This window comes from Populus alba, chromosome 1 (genome assembly GCF_005239225.2).
Source record: "Populus alba chromosome 1, ASM523922v2, whole genome shotgun sequence".
Lineage (NCBI taxonomy): Eukaryota > Viridiplantae > Streptophyta > Magnoliopsida > Malpighiales > Salicaceae > Populus > Populus alba.
The window spans coordinates 44,215,007-44,235,491 of record NC_133284.1 but is presented as its reverse complement, the minus strand read 5'-3'; the positions used below and the strand labels follow the sequence as shown (position 1 = coordinate 44,235,491).

Below are 20,485 nucleotides of genomic sequence, written 5' to 3'. Positions count from 1 at the left end.
GCACCAATCAGAGGTTCGGTTTAGGTTTTAAGCTTGGAAAGGCATATATCAAAAGAGCAATCGAGTTTAAAATGGAAAAGAGGTTGGCTCGAATCGAAAAAAAGGAGCCTAATAAAGATCGGATGCACATTCCACCAGTCCATGTGACATTCCCACAACCTACATAAGTGATAAAGGCTGATGGTGAAATTGAGAAGATGAGCAAGGAATTTAGCGGCGCTACCATCCATTATCTGGAAGATATCAATAAACAAGAACCCAAAGGAGGTTTTGAAGACGAAGAGAGCCCCTTTGAAGCACTACCCTAACTAACTATGGGAGCTCTAGAAGACGACCCCTTTGGATTCGTGAGAAAATTAGCTGATGGAGAAAAGTTAAACACTTGGGAAACTATGAAAGTCTTGATTGTTTTCAAAAAGTAATGCTTTCTTTATGTTTTTATTGTTTGAACAATTGTGCATTGCCAATAATGATGGCTCAATATATTGGCAATTAGGTTTTGTTTAAGCCCTTCTATCCTTTGAATTTTAATGAGATCATGTATGTTTTCTTTCAATCATACCTTCTTGTCTTTGATTGTTATTTACTTTCCTAGAATTATACATTTATAACAAAAACCCTTTCTGCTTTTAGGAAATCTGAAAGCGGATTATCGATAAACTCACAAACTCATTACATTAATGACCTAAATTTGATGAAACTATAATTGCAATGGATGAGGAATAATTTGGAGAGGAAGACCTCAAAAATTTCATAAAGCTAGTACAACAATTTGAGCATACATGGAAGCCTGCAAAAGAAGAACTAGAATTGATAAATGTGGGCACCAAGTTTGATAAAAGAGAGTTGAAAATAGGGAAACTAATTACTGCTAATATAAGAATGAAGTGGATTGCTCTTCTACAAGAATATGTTGATGTTTTTGCCTAGTCATATGCTGACATGCCTGGTTTGGATTCTAATATTGTGGTGCATAAATTACCTTCGATAGAAGGTTGTAGGCCCGTTAAGCAAAAGTTGAGGAGGACAAGACCTAATATTCTGATCAAAGTAAAAAGGGAGATAACAAAACAATGGGATTTTGGATTTTTAGAAATAGTTGATTATTATCAATGGGTCTCCAACATTGTAGTAGTACCCAAGAAAGATGATAAGATCAGGGTATGTGTTGATTTTCAAGATTTGAATAAAGCAAGCCTGAAGGATGATTTTCCTTTACCCCATATAGATGTACTTGTGGATAATGTTGCTAAGAGCTCTACTTATTCATTTATCGATGGTTTCTCTAGGTACAAGCAGATTAAGATGGATGAGTAAGATAAGAAGAAAACAACATTTGTCACCTCATGGGAAACTTACTGCTATAAAGTGATATCTTTCGGGTTGAAGAATGCTGGAGTAACTTATCAAAGAGCAATGGTGACATTGTTCCATGACATGATGCACAAAGAGATTGAGGTATATGTGGATGATATGATAGCCAAGTCCAAGGATGAGGAAAACCATATCCCAACTCTAAAGAAATTATATGGAAGGTTGAGGGAATATCAGTTGAAATTAAAGCCCGCAAAATGCATATTTGGGGTGAAATCTGGGAAGTTGTTAGGTTTCGTGGTAAGCAATAAGGGCATAAAGGTAGACCCTGACAAAGTAAAAGCCATACAAGCTATGCTAGCTCCTAAAACTGAAAAAGAAGTTTAAAGTTTCTTGAGGTGTTTAAACTACATTGCTCGATTTATTTCACAACTTACCGTCACTTGCAAACCAATATTTCGATTGCTCCGAAAGAAAAACCCGGGTGTATGGGATGAAAACTATCAAGAAGCCTTTGATAAGATCAAACAATATTTGTAAAGGCCACCTCTATTGATACCACCTGTGCCTGGGAAGCCTCTCATTTTTGTATTTAACAGTGACCCAATCAGCAATGGGTTGTGTGCTCGACCTACATCATGAGTCCGAGAGAATTGAGCAAGCCATTTATTACCTTATTAAGAAATTCATAGAGTGTGAATCTCGTTATAATATGGTAGAAAAATTATGTTGTGGTCTGGTATGGAGTGCAAAGAGGCTACAACAATATATGCTATACTACACCACCTGGCTAATCTCAAAGATAGACCCTCTGAAATATATCTTTGAAAAACCATACATGTCAAATAGGTTAGCTAGATGGCAAGTGCTATTAGCTGAATATGATATCAACTATAAGACTAGAAAATTTATGAAGGGAAGTGTCATCGCAGATCATTTAGCTGATTACATCATTGAAGAGTATAAGCTATTAAACTTCGACTTCCCTGATGAAGATGTTTTAGCAATAGAAAGTGATTATGGACCATGTACTTCGATGATGCAATGAATGTGTCTGGTAACGGGGCTGGTGCTGTAATAATTTCTCCGGAAGAAAAACAGTGTCCCATCTCAATTAAACTGCAATTTAATTGTACAAACAACACTACTGAATATGAAGCTTGTATTCACGGCTTGGAAGTTGCATTAGAGCTGAAAATAAGGAAATTAGAAGTATATGGAGACTTTATGTTGATAATTTTCCAAATAAAAGGTGAATGGCAAATGAAAGATGAGAAGCTAAGACCATATCAGGAATATCTCTCTAAGTTGGTTGAAAGCTTTGAAGAGATAGAGTTTACTCGTCTAGGAAGGGATAAGAATCAGTTTGCTGATGCTTTGCCAACTTTGACCTTTATGGCTATACTTGATTGTGGTGTTAAAGTACATCCTGTAGGAATTAAGATCAGAAGCTTTCCTGCTCATTGTTGTTTGATAGAAGACGAAGTGGATGGTAATCCTTGGTATACAGATATAAAAAGGTTCATTCAATATCGGGAATATCCTTTTAGGGTCTCAAAAATAGAAAAGAAGACTCTAAAAAGAATAGCAATTGAGTACTATATAGATGGGGGAAATCTTTATATAAAGGTCATTTGATGGGACTTTATTAAGATGTTTGGATGAGGCAGAAGCTAAGAAGGCTTTGCAAGAAGTGCATAGAGGAATTTGCGCTACTCATGCAAGTAGGCACATGATGGCTAAACAAATGCAAAGAGCTAGGTATTGTTGGATGACTATGGAGAGAGATTGCATAGAATTTGTTCAAAAATATCATAAATGTCAGATATATAGTGACAAAATCCAGGCACCTCTAATACCTTTATTCAACATGGTGTCACCCTAGCCATTCACAATGTGGGGAATTGACATGGTGGGGTCAGTTAATCCAAAAGCTAGCAATGGTCACCGGTTTATCTTGGTTGCAATTGACTATTTCACAAAATGGGTAGAGGCCTGCTCATATGCCTACGTGACTTAGAAGGTGGTCAAGCGATTTATTGAAAGGGACTAATATGTAGGTACGGTATACTAGAAAGGATAATAACTGATAATGCCAAGAACTTCAATAGGAATACGATTGAGGAATTATGTGCTAACTGGAGAATTAAGCATTCTAATTCATCTCTTTATAGACCAAAGATGAAAGACGTTGTGGAAGCTGCTAACAAAAACATAAAGAAGATTATCTAGAAAATGGTGATTATCTACAGAGAATGGCGTGAATGGCTTTCTTACGCTCTTCACGCATATTGAACTGCGGTACGGACATCAACTGGGGCTACACCTTACTCATTAGTTTATGGGATGGAGGCAGTAATGTCGTTAGAAGTGGAGATTCCTTCTCTAATGGTCCTCATGGAATATGAGCTTGAAGAAGCTTAATGGGCTAAAGTACGATATGAGCAGTTAAACATGATCAGTGAAAAAAAAAATGGTTGTAATTTGTCACCACCAACTATATCAAAAAAGGATAGCAAGAGCATACGACCAAAAAGTTCGACCAAAAGAATTCAAAGGAGATCTTGTATTAAGAAAAATTCTACTACTTCCTAGTAATGATTGTAGCAAATAGGCGCCCAATTATAAGGGCCCATATGTAGTAAAGAAGGCATTCTCTAGAGGAGCGTTGATATTAACATAAATGGATGAAGAAGATTTGAAAAGACCAGTGAACTCTGATTCTGTGAAGAAATATTATCCATGATTGTATAAACCCTCATCAAATCAATAAATAAAAGTTTCGGCCAAGAATTTCTCTTTGTATACCTTATATCCTTCTCATAAATGTTTATTGATATCAAAGAATCCATTAATACACCTTTGCAACCTCGCATGATCTCATAGACTTGATTCATTTCCCTAACCAAATGCTAGAATGAATTTTGAAAATGTGAATTTGCTTTTAAAAAAAAAAAAATGATTTGAGGTGACCAAACTCTAAATCAAAGACTATGAACTATCACATCTTTCACACCATCATTTTTGAGCCAATTATTTTAGAAGGATGAATAAATGATATATAGTGAATTTATGATCCATTGACTAATGAAATGTATTTTTTTTTTTTTTTGCAAAATCCAAAACTATCATGTTGGATGGGATCAAAGTTTATTGATTTTAAATTGTTTGCGTTTAAAATAAGAAAAGGCCATCCTTGATATCCCTTTCAAGTTCTGAATTAAATCCTAGTGGTCCCCTATTGACCCTAAGTAATTTTTCTTTCATGAAAAAACTCTAACGAGGATCACACCCCACACTGGGGGCAAGTGAAATTTCAATGATCAAGAAAGATGATAAAACAGTGAAAAAAAATGCCCGAGAAACTCAAATGCTGAGGGGCATGCCCAAATCACATGAAAAAGTGATAGCCAAAACAAAGATAATATGTCCCAACCAAAACAATAAAAAAGGGCAAAACAAAAGATGAAAGATATAAAGAGTCAAACTACTAATAGTGATCCTCAATCTTTGAAACCTTGAAACACTATTTAAGTCTTATGAATCCTTTTCTTTCATAGCCAAGAATCATAGCCTACGTTATATGCCTATATAAGTCTTTTCTAATCAGGCAAGCAAGTGACTTGGAACAATAAACAATGCTCTCAAAATGAAAAGAATACTTTTTCATAGTAGTCATAACATTAAGAACAAACTACTCATTATTATTCATGCTGATAAAATGAATGTTCAAAAAGACAGATTTTTCTCAAACAAAACCTCGAGTTTTTTCTTGAGTTCTTCATTTTGAAACCCACAAAAGCAGAAATCACCTCATGATGTACCTTCACCAATGGCAACATCGCTAGCACAAGAACAAATTATTTCCTTTTTGAGAAAATAACCAAGGAGTTGCAAGACTTCAAAAGCAAACTATTTTAAACTTATATCAAAACAATTTTTGTTTTCAAAATGCAGGATCAAGATTTCAAAATTCATTCTAGACAAAGATTCTTTTTTTCAAAATTCAACAAGTGACATCAAATGTTGTTAACAGTGAGGCAAGGAATTAATGAATGATCGTCTCAAATTGATCAAATTTCCAGCAAGTAAAAGGGTCATCATGGGCACCATAAAGGATGAGCTGTGTAAATTGTAAATATTTTGAAAAAGACCTACAAAAGTTAACTCGAGTAGGCTAGAAGTCAAGCGACAAAGATGACTCAAATCAGATAGCAAGACCTCACCGATGAAGCAATGAGAAGATTGAGAAAAAATGGGGAGCCTATATTTCAAATCAGGTAAATATGCATGCACATCATATAACTCTAAAACGTTGAACAATGCATTTTGCAAATTTTACAAAAGAAATCCTCAATGGGATCCATCACAAGGAAGGCCACCTTAAAAGGGCCTAAAATTGAAAATGCTTTTAACAATTTTTCACTTTTGAATTTTTTTTTTACCTGGGCAAGCCGCCCATGAGGATTAGGCCACCTGAAAAAAAATCTCAGTGTTTTTTCCACCTCTTTTGAATGTGCCTTCGAGCCTTCAATCATCATTTTTTGGGCGCCTTCGAGCCCTCAACTCCTTTTGAGTGCACCTTCAAACACTCAACCATCTCCAAGGTAGTGCGTTTCCTAACCCTCACTAACTTTCAAGTGCTCCTCCGAGCCCTCATTTCCTTTGAGCTCTAATCTCTTTAATAGAGCTCCTTCGAGCCCTATCATGTCATCCCTTGGAAATTTGTTTTTATATATTTTCCCCCTGGGAAAGTAACCAATTACAATATGACCACTTTTGAAAAATCCTCGTATTTTTCTGACTGGGTAGGTAACCTATTACAATATAATCACTTTTGAAAAATCCTCGTATTTTTCCCCTTGGGCAGGTAACACATTACAATGTGACCACTTTTGAAAAAAATCCTCGTATTTTCCCCCTAGGCAGGTACCCCATTACAATGTGACCACTTTTAGAAAAATCCTTGTATTTTTCCTATTGGGCCAGTAACCCATTACAATATGACCACTTTTGAAAAATCCTCGTATTTTTCCCCCTAGGTAGGTAACCCATAACAATGTGTCCACTTTTGAAAAACTTCTTGTATTTTTCAACTATGCAGGTAACCTATTACAATGTGACCAATATGAGAAATCCTTATTTTTCAATCATTGGGCAGGTCGCTGGAAAAATTAGACCACTCGCGAAATTTTTCGCGTTCTTTTATCATCGGGCAGTTTGCCCAAAACAATTTGATCCATTTCAAAAAAAAAAAAAAAAAAGTGGGTCGTCTTCAAATGACTTGTTTCTTGATTTCTACATCTCCTTGTGAAAGTCATATGTCAATCTATTGTTTCCAAAGTTTTCAAGGCTCTTAAAAAAAAGTTCTTTTTGTTTCTACTTTTCTTTATAAATTTACTACACAAAGCCAAACTAAAAAAAAAATTTCCAAAGTCTTTGTATTGTAAATACTATAAAGAGGGGCAATTGTCATAACTCAAATTTTGACTTCTTCTATTTTATTAAAAAAAATAAAAAATACAATAAATGAAGAATGAATTAAAATTTGGGTTAAGGGCAACATGTTTGGAAGTTTAGAGATTAATTAAACTCTTGACTAGTTTAATTAATCAAATCAAGGGCTTAAATGGAGAATTGATAAGTTTTGAGACTTAATTGAGCTTGCAATTAGTTTAATTAATCACATCAAGGGCTTAAATAGAGAGTTGATAAGTTTTGAGACTTAATTAAGCTTAGCATTAATTTAATTAATGGAATCAAGGACTTAATTGAAAATGATATCAAAGTTTGGGGTTTAATTGGGGTCCAAGTTACAAAAATTAAAATCCAAGGACTAGCTTGAAAGTGGCACGGAAATGCAAGGATCCAATTACATTTTAACCAGGGTCTTGATTGCAAAATTACAAGAATTACAAGGACCAAATTGAAAGCAACCTTTAGAACTGGAAAACAAAGTCGTTTTGTAGCGACTGTTCACCGTCTTCTTCCTCTGCAATGGCTTCGTTGTTAAAGGCAGAGACATTTCATCCATTGGCTGCCAACACTTACGTTTCATCATTGAAGGCGCTTAAAGGGTCGGTTACAGGGCATTTAAGAGGTCGACCGTTACCACCATTTTTGGCCTTGTAAAATAAGAGGGAATCACATAGTCGCGGGGAGAGGAATTGGAAAAAAATAAAGGAGGAGCAGAAGAAAAGAAACCCAGAAAACAGAGAAAAAAAATACACATAGCAAAAACAAAGACAAATGCAAACATAAAACCCAGAAAACCAACGTTAACACCACCATCTTCTCGATCGCCCCCTGCAAGTCAGAAAAAGGAAGAACCCAAATAGAAAGCCATCACCTTCATCGTCAACAAAAAAAAAGGAAAACAAAAGGGGAAAGTCATACGCAGACGAGAGCAAAACCACTGTGCTGGAAGCCTCCTTGCGATCTCCAGAAGCAGGTAAGTCGTTCTCTTTTATTCACTTTTGTTTGAAATTGTTTAATTGCAAGAACTGTGCGAAGGTAATTTAATTACCTTCGCACAGTTGATGAACGCGTGAAATTGCTTCACACGTGCATCCTGATTAACCCAGTCGGGCCTAGCCCAACCCCTTTGGGCTAAGCTGGGCCCAACCCAAAAAATAACAAAAATAATAAAAAAGTGTAGAAATGAAAATTTTGCATGTCTTAGAAAAAAAATGTATTTTATCAATTTATTCATTGATATCAAGATCGGGAATATATATATATATATATATATATATATATATATATATATATATATATATATATATATATATATATTAGCTACGAATTTTTACCAACGCTAGAGTTAGAATTATTCGTGGTGCAGGAATATTTAACAACGCTAGAGTTGAAATTATTTATGGTGAAATATTTACTAACACCAGAGTTGGAAGTATTCGAGATTGAATATTCATTTACACCAGAGTCAGGAATATTACGATTAAACCATCATTTAAAAAAATGAAAATAAAATATACACATTCATTGAGTTAAATTTATTTCATGGGTTTATTCATTGAAGTTGGAGTCAAGAATATAATATGCTTTTACACACAAATCAACAATTTTATTTTTTAGCAATTTAAGACTAAAACAACAATGCAGCTTATCTCATGTAGGGTGCGCTAGGGGCACAAATACCTCCCTAGCCTCAATCAGTCACGTATCATAGGATCTCTCTTGACCAGTTAAGGTTCCTAGTGATCATAATATTGGGTAACGACTCCTTAAACAAGAATATCATAATAGAACAAGATGCCAGAAATATGTTTTTTTTCCATATTTAAATATTATTTTTAGGGCCGCCGCGATGTCGGGTGTTACAATCTTCACATAGAGGTAGGCAATAGGAGAAGGAAAAGAGGGAGCAGCAGAATAAATGAAAAGAGAACAGAGGGAGTAGATATAAAATGCAGAGGACAAAATAAAAAAATAAAAAACATTTGCTATAAAAAAAATAAAAAAATAAAAAAACAAATTGTTACGGATAAAGCTCTTGTTCCGACTGCTACTGCTACGACATATAACTAGTGACTTTTGCTTCCTCTTTTGTTCTCGCACCCGTTATTTAAAGTCTAAGACCACTAAGGTTGGACCTCTCATTAGAGGCTTGTCTAAGGTGTTTCAAATATAAAAGATCCTAAGGTTAGGTGACACGCATAGTATAAATATTTTTTTTATGATATACTTTTTCTATTATGTTTTTTAATTTTCAGAAATTATAAATTAAATTTTGACTTTCAGTTTAATGGAGCTTTATTTCATTATTATTTTAGATTCTAAAAAGAGATATTTTTAATTTTATTTCTGGACATTCAAATACATATTCTAACTGAATTTGATATATATATAAAAGTTATTGTTTTCATTCAAGCTTTGTGAATAATTTATGCAATAAGCATGTTTTTTTTATTGTTTTTTCAATTTGTAATTGTTGATTTTAATAAAGAATAAAGTAAAATAAATGAATTTAATTGATTTAACTTTCAAGTTAAAAGAGCAAGATAATTAAAATCATTAAGCTTTTTAATGATAGCTTGGAATATTTAATCATTTTCACTCTTAAACCTTTCATCACCAAATATAAAAATTGCGTTTCAATATTTAATTTGATTGATGTTAAGGAATTAATTAGGGTTTTTTTTTCCTATTTAAAAAAAAACTATTTGAATTTTGATTAAAAAAAAAAAAACATTTTCATTTGAAAAAGCGTGCCACTAATGAAAAACAAATTGGCAAAAAAATGTATGTATAAGAAAAAATAATTTGTTAAATAATAATTTGTTTTCTTAAGAATTTAAATCTTAGCTTTCATACAAATATCTATTTTAATTGTAAAAAAATAGATAAAAGTAGATTTTCAAAACTACCCTGGGATAACGCGCGGGTATATAACTAGTTTTCAACTATATATTGTAAGTAAAAGTTATAATGTTTTGAACTTATGGTTTTCGTGTACGAATCTAATGTATAATTCTTGGAAATGTCATATGGCAGTCCTTGAACTGGATAGTAGAGATTTGAGTTCATTTTCATTGAAAAACCACACCTGCTAGGCGTTTCAAATGTCATATTTTTGGCTACCAAACCACTTCAGTGCCAGAAAATTCAACAAATAAGAAGTTACTTACATAATTTATTGTAAAATATTTTATGAAAGAATGATCTCAAACAAATAATTTAGATGGTTAGCTAAGATTTCAAGATATGATTTATATTATTATTTTTTAACACATTATCTTAACTAAAAGTCTTTAAACTTGAAACTTGCACAAATTTACATTACTTCTATACTTAATTTTTTATTAAATAAATAAAGATGATGAGATTTGAATATATAACCGCTTGGTTATCAAGGCTCTAATATCATGTCAAAGAATTATCTTAATATAATAATTTAAACTATTAATTAAAATCTCAAGATATAATTTATAAATTCTATAGCACAATTTAATAATCACGCAGAAAAACAAATTACCGCATCACTAACCAGAGAGGAAATTAATCAACACAACAGATCAACGGCACTCATCATCAAATTTACAACTAATTTTATATCTGCAAAATTAATTTGGGTAATAATAGACACTTAGCCCAGAGCATGCTAGATGTCAAGGGAGAAGGTCCGCTGGGCCTAACCTTTCTAGTTTCGTCAGCAGCTGCAAACATACTTGACATCCTCTGCCTCTTGTTTATGCAATGATAAAAATCCAGAAAAGGAAACCAGTATGAGTAGAAACAAAAACATCACTAGAACCATAACCCAACATTATCAGCAGTGTTTGGTGACGGTGCTGGCAGTGGCAGTGACTTCATAAAAAGATTATGTTTGGATTATAAGGTAGTGATTTCAATATTTAGAGAAGAGCTTAAGAAATTAATTAATTATAATTTATTTTTATGGGATTCAAAGATAACGCACATCCTAAGTTGAGAAGGTTAACGAGGATGAGGTCAACTACATTATTTTGTACGAGTCAAAAATAGACCATCCAAATCTAGGAGCGTGCCATCGAATTTTAAAATTTGAACAACTCCTTCTTTTTTGTATGCTTAGCAACATTGTAATAAGTTGAAGCCATTAAAAAAATAGATAGAGTCGCCTTATTAAGTGTGTATATTTATATTAATGAAAGAAGCAAAGAGATTTTGAAAATCTAAGCGATGTGGACACATCTCGACTCAGGGAAATTTTGAAAAATTGATTGCTGGTGAAGGAAGGAAGGAAGCATCACATGGTTTGGGTGAGAAGTAGTACTGTATATTGCTAACATGTTTATTTTGTAATATTTTATTACTATTATTATTATTATTATTAGTGAATGGATCAAGGGCAAACGCTCAACACCGAATAGCTAGTATTGTAGGGAACCTGTGTTTTTTTAATGGAAAAGTTACTTTATTTAGATATGCGAGAGATTGCAAGATTTCCAGATGTTGTTTACGTTTGAGAGAGAAAAGTGTAAGATCATATCTTGTTTATTCTCATGATTAAAGCTTCCTCTTGCTGCAAATACAATTTTGTATGATCCTACCAAGAACAAAACAAACCAAAAATAAAATAAAAAAATTATACATATAATTTTTGAGATTTAAAATCATGTTAAAAAATTATCTTAATCTATGAAATTAAACTTTTAAATTGTGTTTTAAGAATATCTGGGTTGCGGATTAATCAATCTTGTTAATATTTTATTTTTCACTTTAAAATTACTAATTAATAACTTCGAATAGGAAGGAAAACGGACGTCTTCTCTTTTATTTTGGATTCATTGATAAGTATTGAAGCTTCTGCTGTTTAAAATAGTCGGAATCTTGTTCAAAATTCTCTGAATGGCTCCATCAACAAAAAGTTAGTTAGGAGAGAATATGATTAAATCATGTGAACAAGATTAATTACCCTAGCTAGCTACTTCCTATCAAGCGGTAGGAGAGGCTATGCGGATCGCAGGCACTATATCCATTCCTGGTTTCTAAATAGGGTAATAACATGCCAGCCCCTCCATAGGGTAAGTACCGTGGTTAATTAGGATACTTAGCTATTAACCATAGTGAAAATTAAGCTAATTATGTACGGGATAGTCATTGCTTGGCTGATGGAAACACACCAGGAGAAATGAGGGGATAAAGTATTTTCTTATTTATTTATAGTACAACTAAAGGAAGCAAATAATGTTATAGGAAGAAAAAGAAGCTAAAGCACTGTCATAGGACCCATAGCTTGTCTCTTCATTAGCCCCATCTGATATGATTTTCATTATTTATTTTTCCTCTCTGCAACGTTTCTCTCTTCTTGTTCTAGCTACTCTTGAAATATATTCTTAATCCCTTTCTCAAGACCTAAAAAGAAGAGGAGAAGAAGAAGAGATACTTCATATTAACTCACTGTTTTTGGTGATGTCAAGCAATAAAGGGAAAGATGTAGCGGAAGGTTCTTCAAGAGCTGTTGCTATGGCTCCCGATCAGCAAAATCCACCTCCCTTGAGTCGATACGAATCGCAGAAGAGGCGCGATTGGAACACCTTTGGTCAGTACTTGAGGAACCAGAGACCCCCAGTTGCATTATCACAGTGCAACGCAAATCATGTGCTTGAATTTCTTCGATACCTCGATCAATTTGGCAAGACTAAGGTGCACTTACAAGGGTGTGTCTTTTTTGGACAGCCTGAGCCGCCAGGGCCCTGTACTTGCCCACTTAAGCAAGCCTGGGGTAGCCTGGATGCACTCATCGGCCGGCTTAGGGCTGCTTATGAAGAAAATGGTGGCTTGCCTGAGACAAACCCTTTTGCAAGTGGTGCTATTAGAGTATATCTACGTGAAGTGAGGGACTCTCAGGCCAAGGCAAGAGGAATTCCTTATAAGAAGAAGAAGAAGAAGAGGAATCCGATGAAAGCTAACGATGAGAGCTCAAGCTTTCATATGCAGTAATCTTGATTTACTGTGGTTTTCTCTAGAAAACAAAAACAATGGTAATTAACTCAATTTCCCTCTTTGTTAGACATGTATATAGCTTTAATTAAAAAAGTTGGATCTAATCAAGTTCAAATACAGCAACTAGTGATTAACCAATACTAATTACTATGAATGAACCCAAGTTCTGTAATAATTCGATTTAGTATATAAATTAATTAAAATTCTCAACTAACCATCACCAGTCAAAGAACTCAAGAACATCTATGTATAGGGGGGGGGACTTTCTAATTAATCTCGGTACATTTCATTTCCTTCTTTTGCTTGATGTTAAACCCTCGGCCAAGGGCTCCGAAACCCTAGTCTGCATATATAGTTACTTAAAAGATACAGCTAGCACATGACATATATTCTTTATATACTGCAGTAGTTAGTTATACTTTACCTGAACATCATTAACAATCATATATTTTTATATATATAGATGGTGTAAAGATCCCTCTCTCTCCCTCTCTCTCTCTTTCCCTCCCACTCTCTCTCTAGCAAAATCACTGTCTTAGCTGCGCGATCTTGTGCCCTCCATGAATAGGCACATAATTTGAGCATATTATATATATATAAAGACACATAGTTACACACGCATACACAGACCACAGACCATATCCATATACACGCATTATATTTATATATTTACACACACACGCACACATCTTTGTCAGAATCTCAAGGAAATTAGATGATTGAAGATCTGAGGAGGAAAAACCAAACGCTTATTCAGTGCCCTTGTTTGTTGTTGTTGTCACTAACATCACAGATCTTATATATGCCACCATATAAAATGCTAGCTTTTGTGCTGCTTGATTTGTTTGGTTATATTTTTTTTGTCCCTTCTTGGAATTTTTAAACTCCGCATTATGTTAAATGTCTTTTTCTTTGGTAATGGCGTAATGCTACATGTAATTAATTGGCCTCTGTACCTGAACCAGATCATGTTTTGTCAGCTTAGACAAGTGATATTTGACATTCTATTATATATTACCCCACAAGGCCTCGAAGCTAACAGTACTATGGTAGGGAGATTCTCTCAATAATTGATCAGATGGGAGATATCAACTTCGTTGGTATGAAAATATTGATAGGGCTAATTAATTAGATTAAGTGTTGAGTAACTCTAGCTAGCTACAAATCATATAATATGATTCTTCTACACCCTTCTAGCTCGAAGATCTTGCTAGTGCAGTGCTTAGCTTTTTGGCAGCTAATCTTGTCAAGTAGGCTCTAAATCACAACAAGCACTTCTTTAATCAAAGTGCTTTACTTAGCTTTGCGGGCAACCCCATTATTATGCCTTGTCTTGCATCTAACTTCCCGGCTCTTGACCCTTTTCAGGCTCTTAAATTTCAAGTCTTGCATAAGCGACTGCAATTGGGACCTCTATCAACTCCTCCCCAGATTGACTCATCGGTCCTTCAATCGCACAAGCAGTGTAATTTAGTTAAAATGAGAATGCATGAAGTCGATCGGTCAAGATCATAAAACCAGGAGTAATTAGTAAGTTCCATTTTCTCATCCTTTGTCCATTTAAGATTAGTATTTCACTATCATATGAAGCCTACTCAAGTTTGTTGCCGTGTACTCCTATCCGGATGTATGTATTATTGAAAGCATAAGCATATTATGGTTTTTCTCATTTCTCATGTTTTGTTGTCATCTTTATAGATCATAGCATGCTTCTAGAGCCCTTTTACCCAGAATATCAATATTCTTATAGCTGGAAGCATCGATGCTAGAGATTAAATGCTTATAACTACAACTTATTTCACCATCGATTTTAAGCAACAATATTACTCTACTACAAAAGCTAGCAGTGGTCCAAAACTAAATACTTCAATCGTTGAGCAATATATGTCCTTGTCAATGATTAGTAGCATCAATAGAAGTCTGTTTAGGCTCCTCAACATTGAAACAAAAGCAGTACAATCAGGATGACCAGTCCTTCCCCGTATTTATCCCCCACTCAATGATAAAATGCAATGCCCCACATCTTAATAATGTGCTTTGATTTTTGTTCTTCAATATTTATCATTGGATTCCTTCTGGGTACTTCCATCTGCAATTATATTTATTACTTTAATTTGTTTAACCAAAATTTTGACCTCCCATCATTAATTACCATTGATTCGGAGTCTTCTTCCAAAAAAAAAAAAAAACCATTGATTCCGAGTACTGTATTTGATATCCGCTCTCCCTAAGTTGCGAAGACTCTATTTTTTCTTTTCTTTTCTCTAATCCATTTAAAGATTCATTGACTCTTGAGCTATTCAATTCAATTAGATCTTTCTCAACCTCTAAACCCCTCCACCCTATTCCTTTCAAGATTTGGCTTTGAGATTTCTTAGTGAAAAATTATTAGGATGTACCCGTCTGGATAAGGCATTGTATTTTAAACATTTTGAAAATCTCTTGATGCTACTGAAGCAGTATGATGATTCTGAATGACGCAAAAGAGGGTCTACATAGATGAACCAGCTAATTTAGGACTGATGTTGCAACTAGAAAAGCAATGCCTTTTCCTTTTCGGGTTATTCACTACAGCACACACCAAAAGGTAGGTACTGTTTGCTGTTTCTTTCCTAAGACTTCAACTCATTCATGTTTTACATGGATGTAAGAACCAATGCATAGGCTTCAATTTTATGTAAGTATCCACTGTTTTGCCTCCCAGTTTAACAACACAACAGATTGGAGCTATTATGATAGAGTTACAGAACACTTCAATTCAAGAAGAGTTGTAATAAGGTGAAACTTGAAGATCAGATTTTTATCTCCACCGCACCCCATACCGCCCCCTCTAACTTTGTGACCTTATAGCGAAATAAGTATATGATGAGTTAAAATCCCAAGTGATTAAAGGTATTTTCTTTTAAGAAGGAACTATGCTCAATGTGAAAAGAATTCATTAATTTGTAGGAGAGAGATTGTTGCCTTACACATCTATAAGTGAATCCTGTGTTGTTAGGGGTCAAGAAAGCCAGAGATGGATCCCATTATCCAACAATATAGGCTTTTAAAACTTAAAAGAGCGTTCAGACATGATGTCAAGGCCGCCATCATTGCATAGAAAACTAATTACATTCATCTCCCAAACTAGAAGACTATTCACGATTCCTGTTATTCTGTTTAACCAACACGAAAAAGAACACAAATACATTTTTATCAAAGACTGTACAAGATATAAATTACCTAAAACAACTGAAAAACTTGGAAAACATCATGGAGCTCCTTTCTCTCTCTAATTTAGCCCCTTTTTTCTTTCAATTTCCTTTTTTTCTTTTCCTTTCAATTCCATCTTGTTTTTTCTCACTCGAACCTTTTTTAACAATCATCTAAGTTATTGTTAAATTAATGAAGTCAACTGAAACACGTTGAAACAACTCCAACACAGTTTAATTTTAAACCTATACTATGAAAAAAGTCAAGTTAAGAGGTTTTCTTTTGTTAATTTTATCCTTTTTTTTCAAATTCATCCTTAGAATTTTTTATTTGTCGGTCGGGTTGTCTCTAGACTAGTCAAGTCGATTAGGTTACATTGAAGCAACTCTCACATGGTTTAATTTTAAACTCAGGCTAAATAAGAAGTTATTTTGAGTTCTTTTTTTTATTTTATCTTTTTTTCTCAATCTTATCATGAGACTTTTTTATCGGTTGGTTAATTTAAATTTAGATCAACTAAGTTGACTAGATCACATCAAGTCAACTCTCACATAGATTAATTTTAAACTCATGTTAAGTAAAGAGTCAAATTAAAAGGTTTTAATCTTGACACAAAATTTACCCATTAGGTCAGATTTAATAATAATACTAAATCATTTTCTATAGTTTATATATGTTTTGTTACATTCAATTTTTTTTATTCGATTCCTAGTATAACAGGGGTCTATAAACTAATATAATTCAAGACACTACTAATATTTCTCTTCTTTTTTTTCTTAATCTTCAATTTTAACCTCTCTTTTATTAAAAAAAAAATAAGAATAAAAACTTTCATGATCACACAAACTATATAGCACTGCATAATCTTAGCTAGTTGCATTTGCACAAAATGTAACATAAATTGATGGTGATAACTAGTGAAAGTTATTCAATATATTCAAGTTCATATTTTGAAACTGTGTATTAGGGATTATAAGTAACCTTTCAATTTTGCAAGGGTCATTTTGTATAAAATAACAAAGCTTCTTTTAAAAAATTTCGTTCAACTTAAGGGATTATATATTTTGAACATTGGGAGAAAGCATCACTCGAGGACTCTTTTGGCTTTGCCAAAGTATTTGTATCTAGCAATCATACAAAATATTCATATCAATGTTTCAATTAAATAGTAAGCATTAATGGCCTTATCATCCTAGAATAATTCTCTAATTGTTTTTATATCCCTAATTGATTTAAATATACATTACGTTTTGAATATATTTTTTTGACTAGATTTTCATGTTAAATTATTAGAATTAGTTAAGTGATTTGCACATGAGATTTTTATTTGTTTGATTGGTAAAGATATTTAGAAATAGAAGATAATCACGTGCAAATCAAGTAGCTAGTTATAATGATTTGGCTAAAAAATCTTGCTAAAAAGATAGATTAAAAACTTAAGGTATATTGTAGAATGAAATTGATTTAATTAAAAATACAAGAATAGATGTAACGTGTTCTCCAAATATGGTTGGTGTATCGTTAGTGACTCTTTCTTTTTTTATTCCTTTATTTTCTTCTCCTATTGTAGTAAATACATTATGGTCCAAATTGTTATTGTTATTTCACATTCAAACATTTTAGTTTTGAATTATTGTTTTTTAGTCATTTTTTTGTTGTTGAAGTTTTGTTTGTTTTCAATTGAACCCTTTGTGTTTAATTTGTATAAATAAGGTATTTCAATTTGGTCATTCTACTTTAAATTTCTTATTTTTTTCCTTTTTTTTGTCAAAGTTTTTATGGTTTTTGATTTTATCATTCAAATAAAGTTTATGATTTTTGTTTTTTCAATTATAATAATTATTTTAATTTGATCCATTTTCTTTTGATTTATTTTTTTTTTCTTGGCCCTTTTGTCAAAGTTTTTATAGTTTTCAATTATATCATTCAAATCAAGTTCATGGTTTTTATGTTTTCAATAATAACAATAATAATTGTAATAATATTCATGGCAATATGAATAATAATTATGATGCTAATAAAATAATAATAATTTTAATGTTAGTCATGATGATGATGATGATAAAAATTGTAATGAATATAAAAATATTATTGATTATAACAACAACAATATTAAATTAGTAGTAGTAGTAGTAGTAGTTATTGTTATGGTGGTAACAATATTGTTGCTACTACTACTATAAATAATAATAATAATAATATGAGAGAAGAAGAAGAATAGTGATGATGATAAAAATACTAATAATTGTTGTTTTGATGATAGTGATAATATAAATAGTAATACCAACAATAATAATAATAATAGTGATGATAATTGTGATAATAATTATTAAAATAGTAATAATATTAATGTTAGCAATAATTATGATGGTGGTGGTGGTGGTGGTAATGATAATAATAATAATGGTATCACTTATTAATAACAGTAGTGATAGTGATTTCGATCTTTATTTTTTGAATTGCTATTTTTAAACAAATATTTTGTATGATTATGATTTTTTTTATTTCAATTTGATCTTTTACAATATTTTTTTTAATTGGATTTTATAATTTTTCTAGATTGGGTGCTTCAACTTTAATAACTTGGGTTAGTGGTTTAAAAAGTTAACATAATTTTTATTAAAAGAATTAATAATTTTTTTATTTTTAATTGGGTTAAACCTAACTAGTGTTTTTACATATTTGTTATAAATAGTTTTTATATCTTTTTTTACTGGTTATTTTCAATACCTTAACATTATTTTTTGTTCAATATGTTCCTCCATTTACCTCTATGAACTACATAAAACTTGAAAGCAAATATGTCATTCCATTATCCTAGCTAGCATTTACTAAGATAAAGCTGTTAAGTAAGGTCCCAAGATATAATTTATATTATTCTCTAACACACCCGCTAAAGTGAAAACCCCTTAAACTTGAAACTTGCATAGGCTTACATTACCTTGTATTTAATTTTTGTATCAAATAAATGTGAATGATGAGATTCGAACTCATGACCACTTGATTATCAATGCTCTGATACCATATCAAATAATCATCTCAATCTAATAATTTAAGTTGTTAGATGCTAAATAAGGTCTTTAAGTACTGCTTATGTCTTGCTATGACACTAAATCTGTAGAGCAAATATTCGATACCCAAGAAAAACTACATCGTCACACACACACACAAGGGAAAGTATCCATGCATTTTTTGTTTGACGTAGACAAATAATATTCCAGCATAAAGAGCACTTCTAGGTTCAATTCATGAGCCACATTTTAGTCTTTGATGCAATCCCGGTGTGTATCTTGCTGTCGTTTCCCCCAGTGCCTGGTCTCTTTATAATTAATGTATAACCACGAAATTCATGATTATTTTTTTATTTAAAAGTAAGGAGTTGCATAATTCCTAAATAATATGAAACTTACAAGATTCATGAATCATGGCAACTTCCAAGGGTTCCACTTCCTAAATCAATTACATCAGACCACACAAAAGAAAGCTCAAGCTTCTCTTAATTATGCCAAAAACAATGCTCCTTTTATTTTCTTTTTTCCTTTTTCGACGAGCAACACAATTCCCCTTTTGTACTGCACTGCGCTCATTGATTCGTTACTAATTTACAGACACAAGTACATATGACACAGAAAAGAACCTGTTGTGTCTACATCAATGCAGGCACTTGTGTATACGTACTCATTGCATGCAGGCGACATAAGTAAGTAAAACCCTAATGCCCAAATCCAATCGAAACGGCCAAAGAAGAGCGGGTACATTCTGTGACGTTGACCCAATTTGTATGTCCATGCTGTTGCCTCAATTACACCATCAAATTAAGTTGCCAGATCTTACTTTATTCAATTAAAACACTCTTTGAGGGGTTTTTTTTTTTTTTTTTTTTTGGAAATCGATGAATATATTAACAGAAACACTCAACCAGCTAGCTGCTGGCTAGTGAAAGAAAGGATAGTTTGAATTACAACAAAGCACGAACTCTTCACTCCCTGAGTAGGGGAGATTAATCAACCCCCTTGTGGTTGATCTTGATGCAGATGACCATCATCAAGGCAGTGCATTGATACAGTTGTAAATTCTTATAAATCGTGATGCAGAAGCAACATTATTCCATTCACCAACACACAAGACATTACTTTTCCTAGTAATTCCAGCAAAAAAAGTACTCATCGAAAGGACAATCTTTAATTTCAAGCCAACTATGCATAGTTTCAGAGTCTAATTGATCAACTTGAAGAAAAATAAAACTCTTCTCGTTTCCTTCTATTGAAATGTATGCTCCTTGATATATGATCTTAAAAATTCAACGTGAGTGGAGAAAAACCGTTGTTAAGCAAGGGAGTTGAAGGATTATAAGACACGCGTCATATCTTTCAATTTGTTCGGTGAGGTATCACATTTCAGTCTCAACCATGGACTATTAAATGTAAATTCTTCAAGCACGAGCTTGTGTTGTGTGTTCCTCTCATCAGATAGCGATATCGCTCAGACAAGCATGTGTCCATATTTTCATGCTAAATTAAAAAGGTTTTCT

The 20,485-nt window shown here is 32.8% G+C and overlaps 1 protein-coding gene across 1 annotated transcript; it reads left to right on the top strand.

The window, feature by feature from the left end:
* The first annotated feature begins 12,016 nt into the window (after nt 1–12,016).
* Nucleotides 12,017–14,431, top strand: LOC118043391 (protein LIGHT-DEPENDENT SHORT HYPOCOTYLS 7). Its single transcript, XM_035051358.2, has 2 exons — nt 12,017–12,800; nt 14,131–14,431. The coding sequence occupies exon 1, from the start codon at nt 12,229–12,231 to the stop codon at nt 12,757–12,759; it is 531 nt and encodes a 176-aa protein (XP_034907249.1). The 5' UTR covers nt 12,017–12,228; the 3' UTR covers nt 12,760–12,800; nt 14,131–14,431.
* The last annotated feature ends 6,054 nt before the right edge of the window (nt 14,432–20,485 follow it).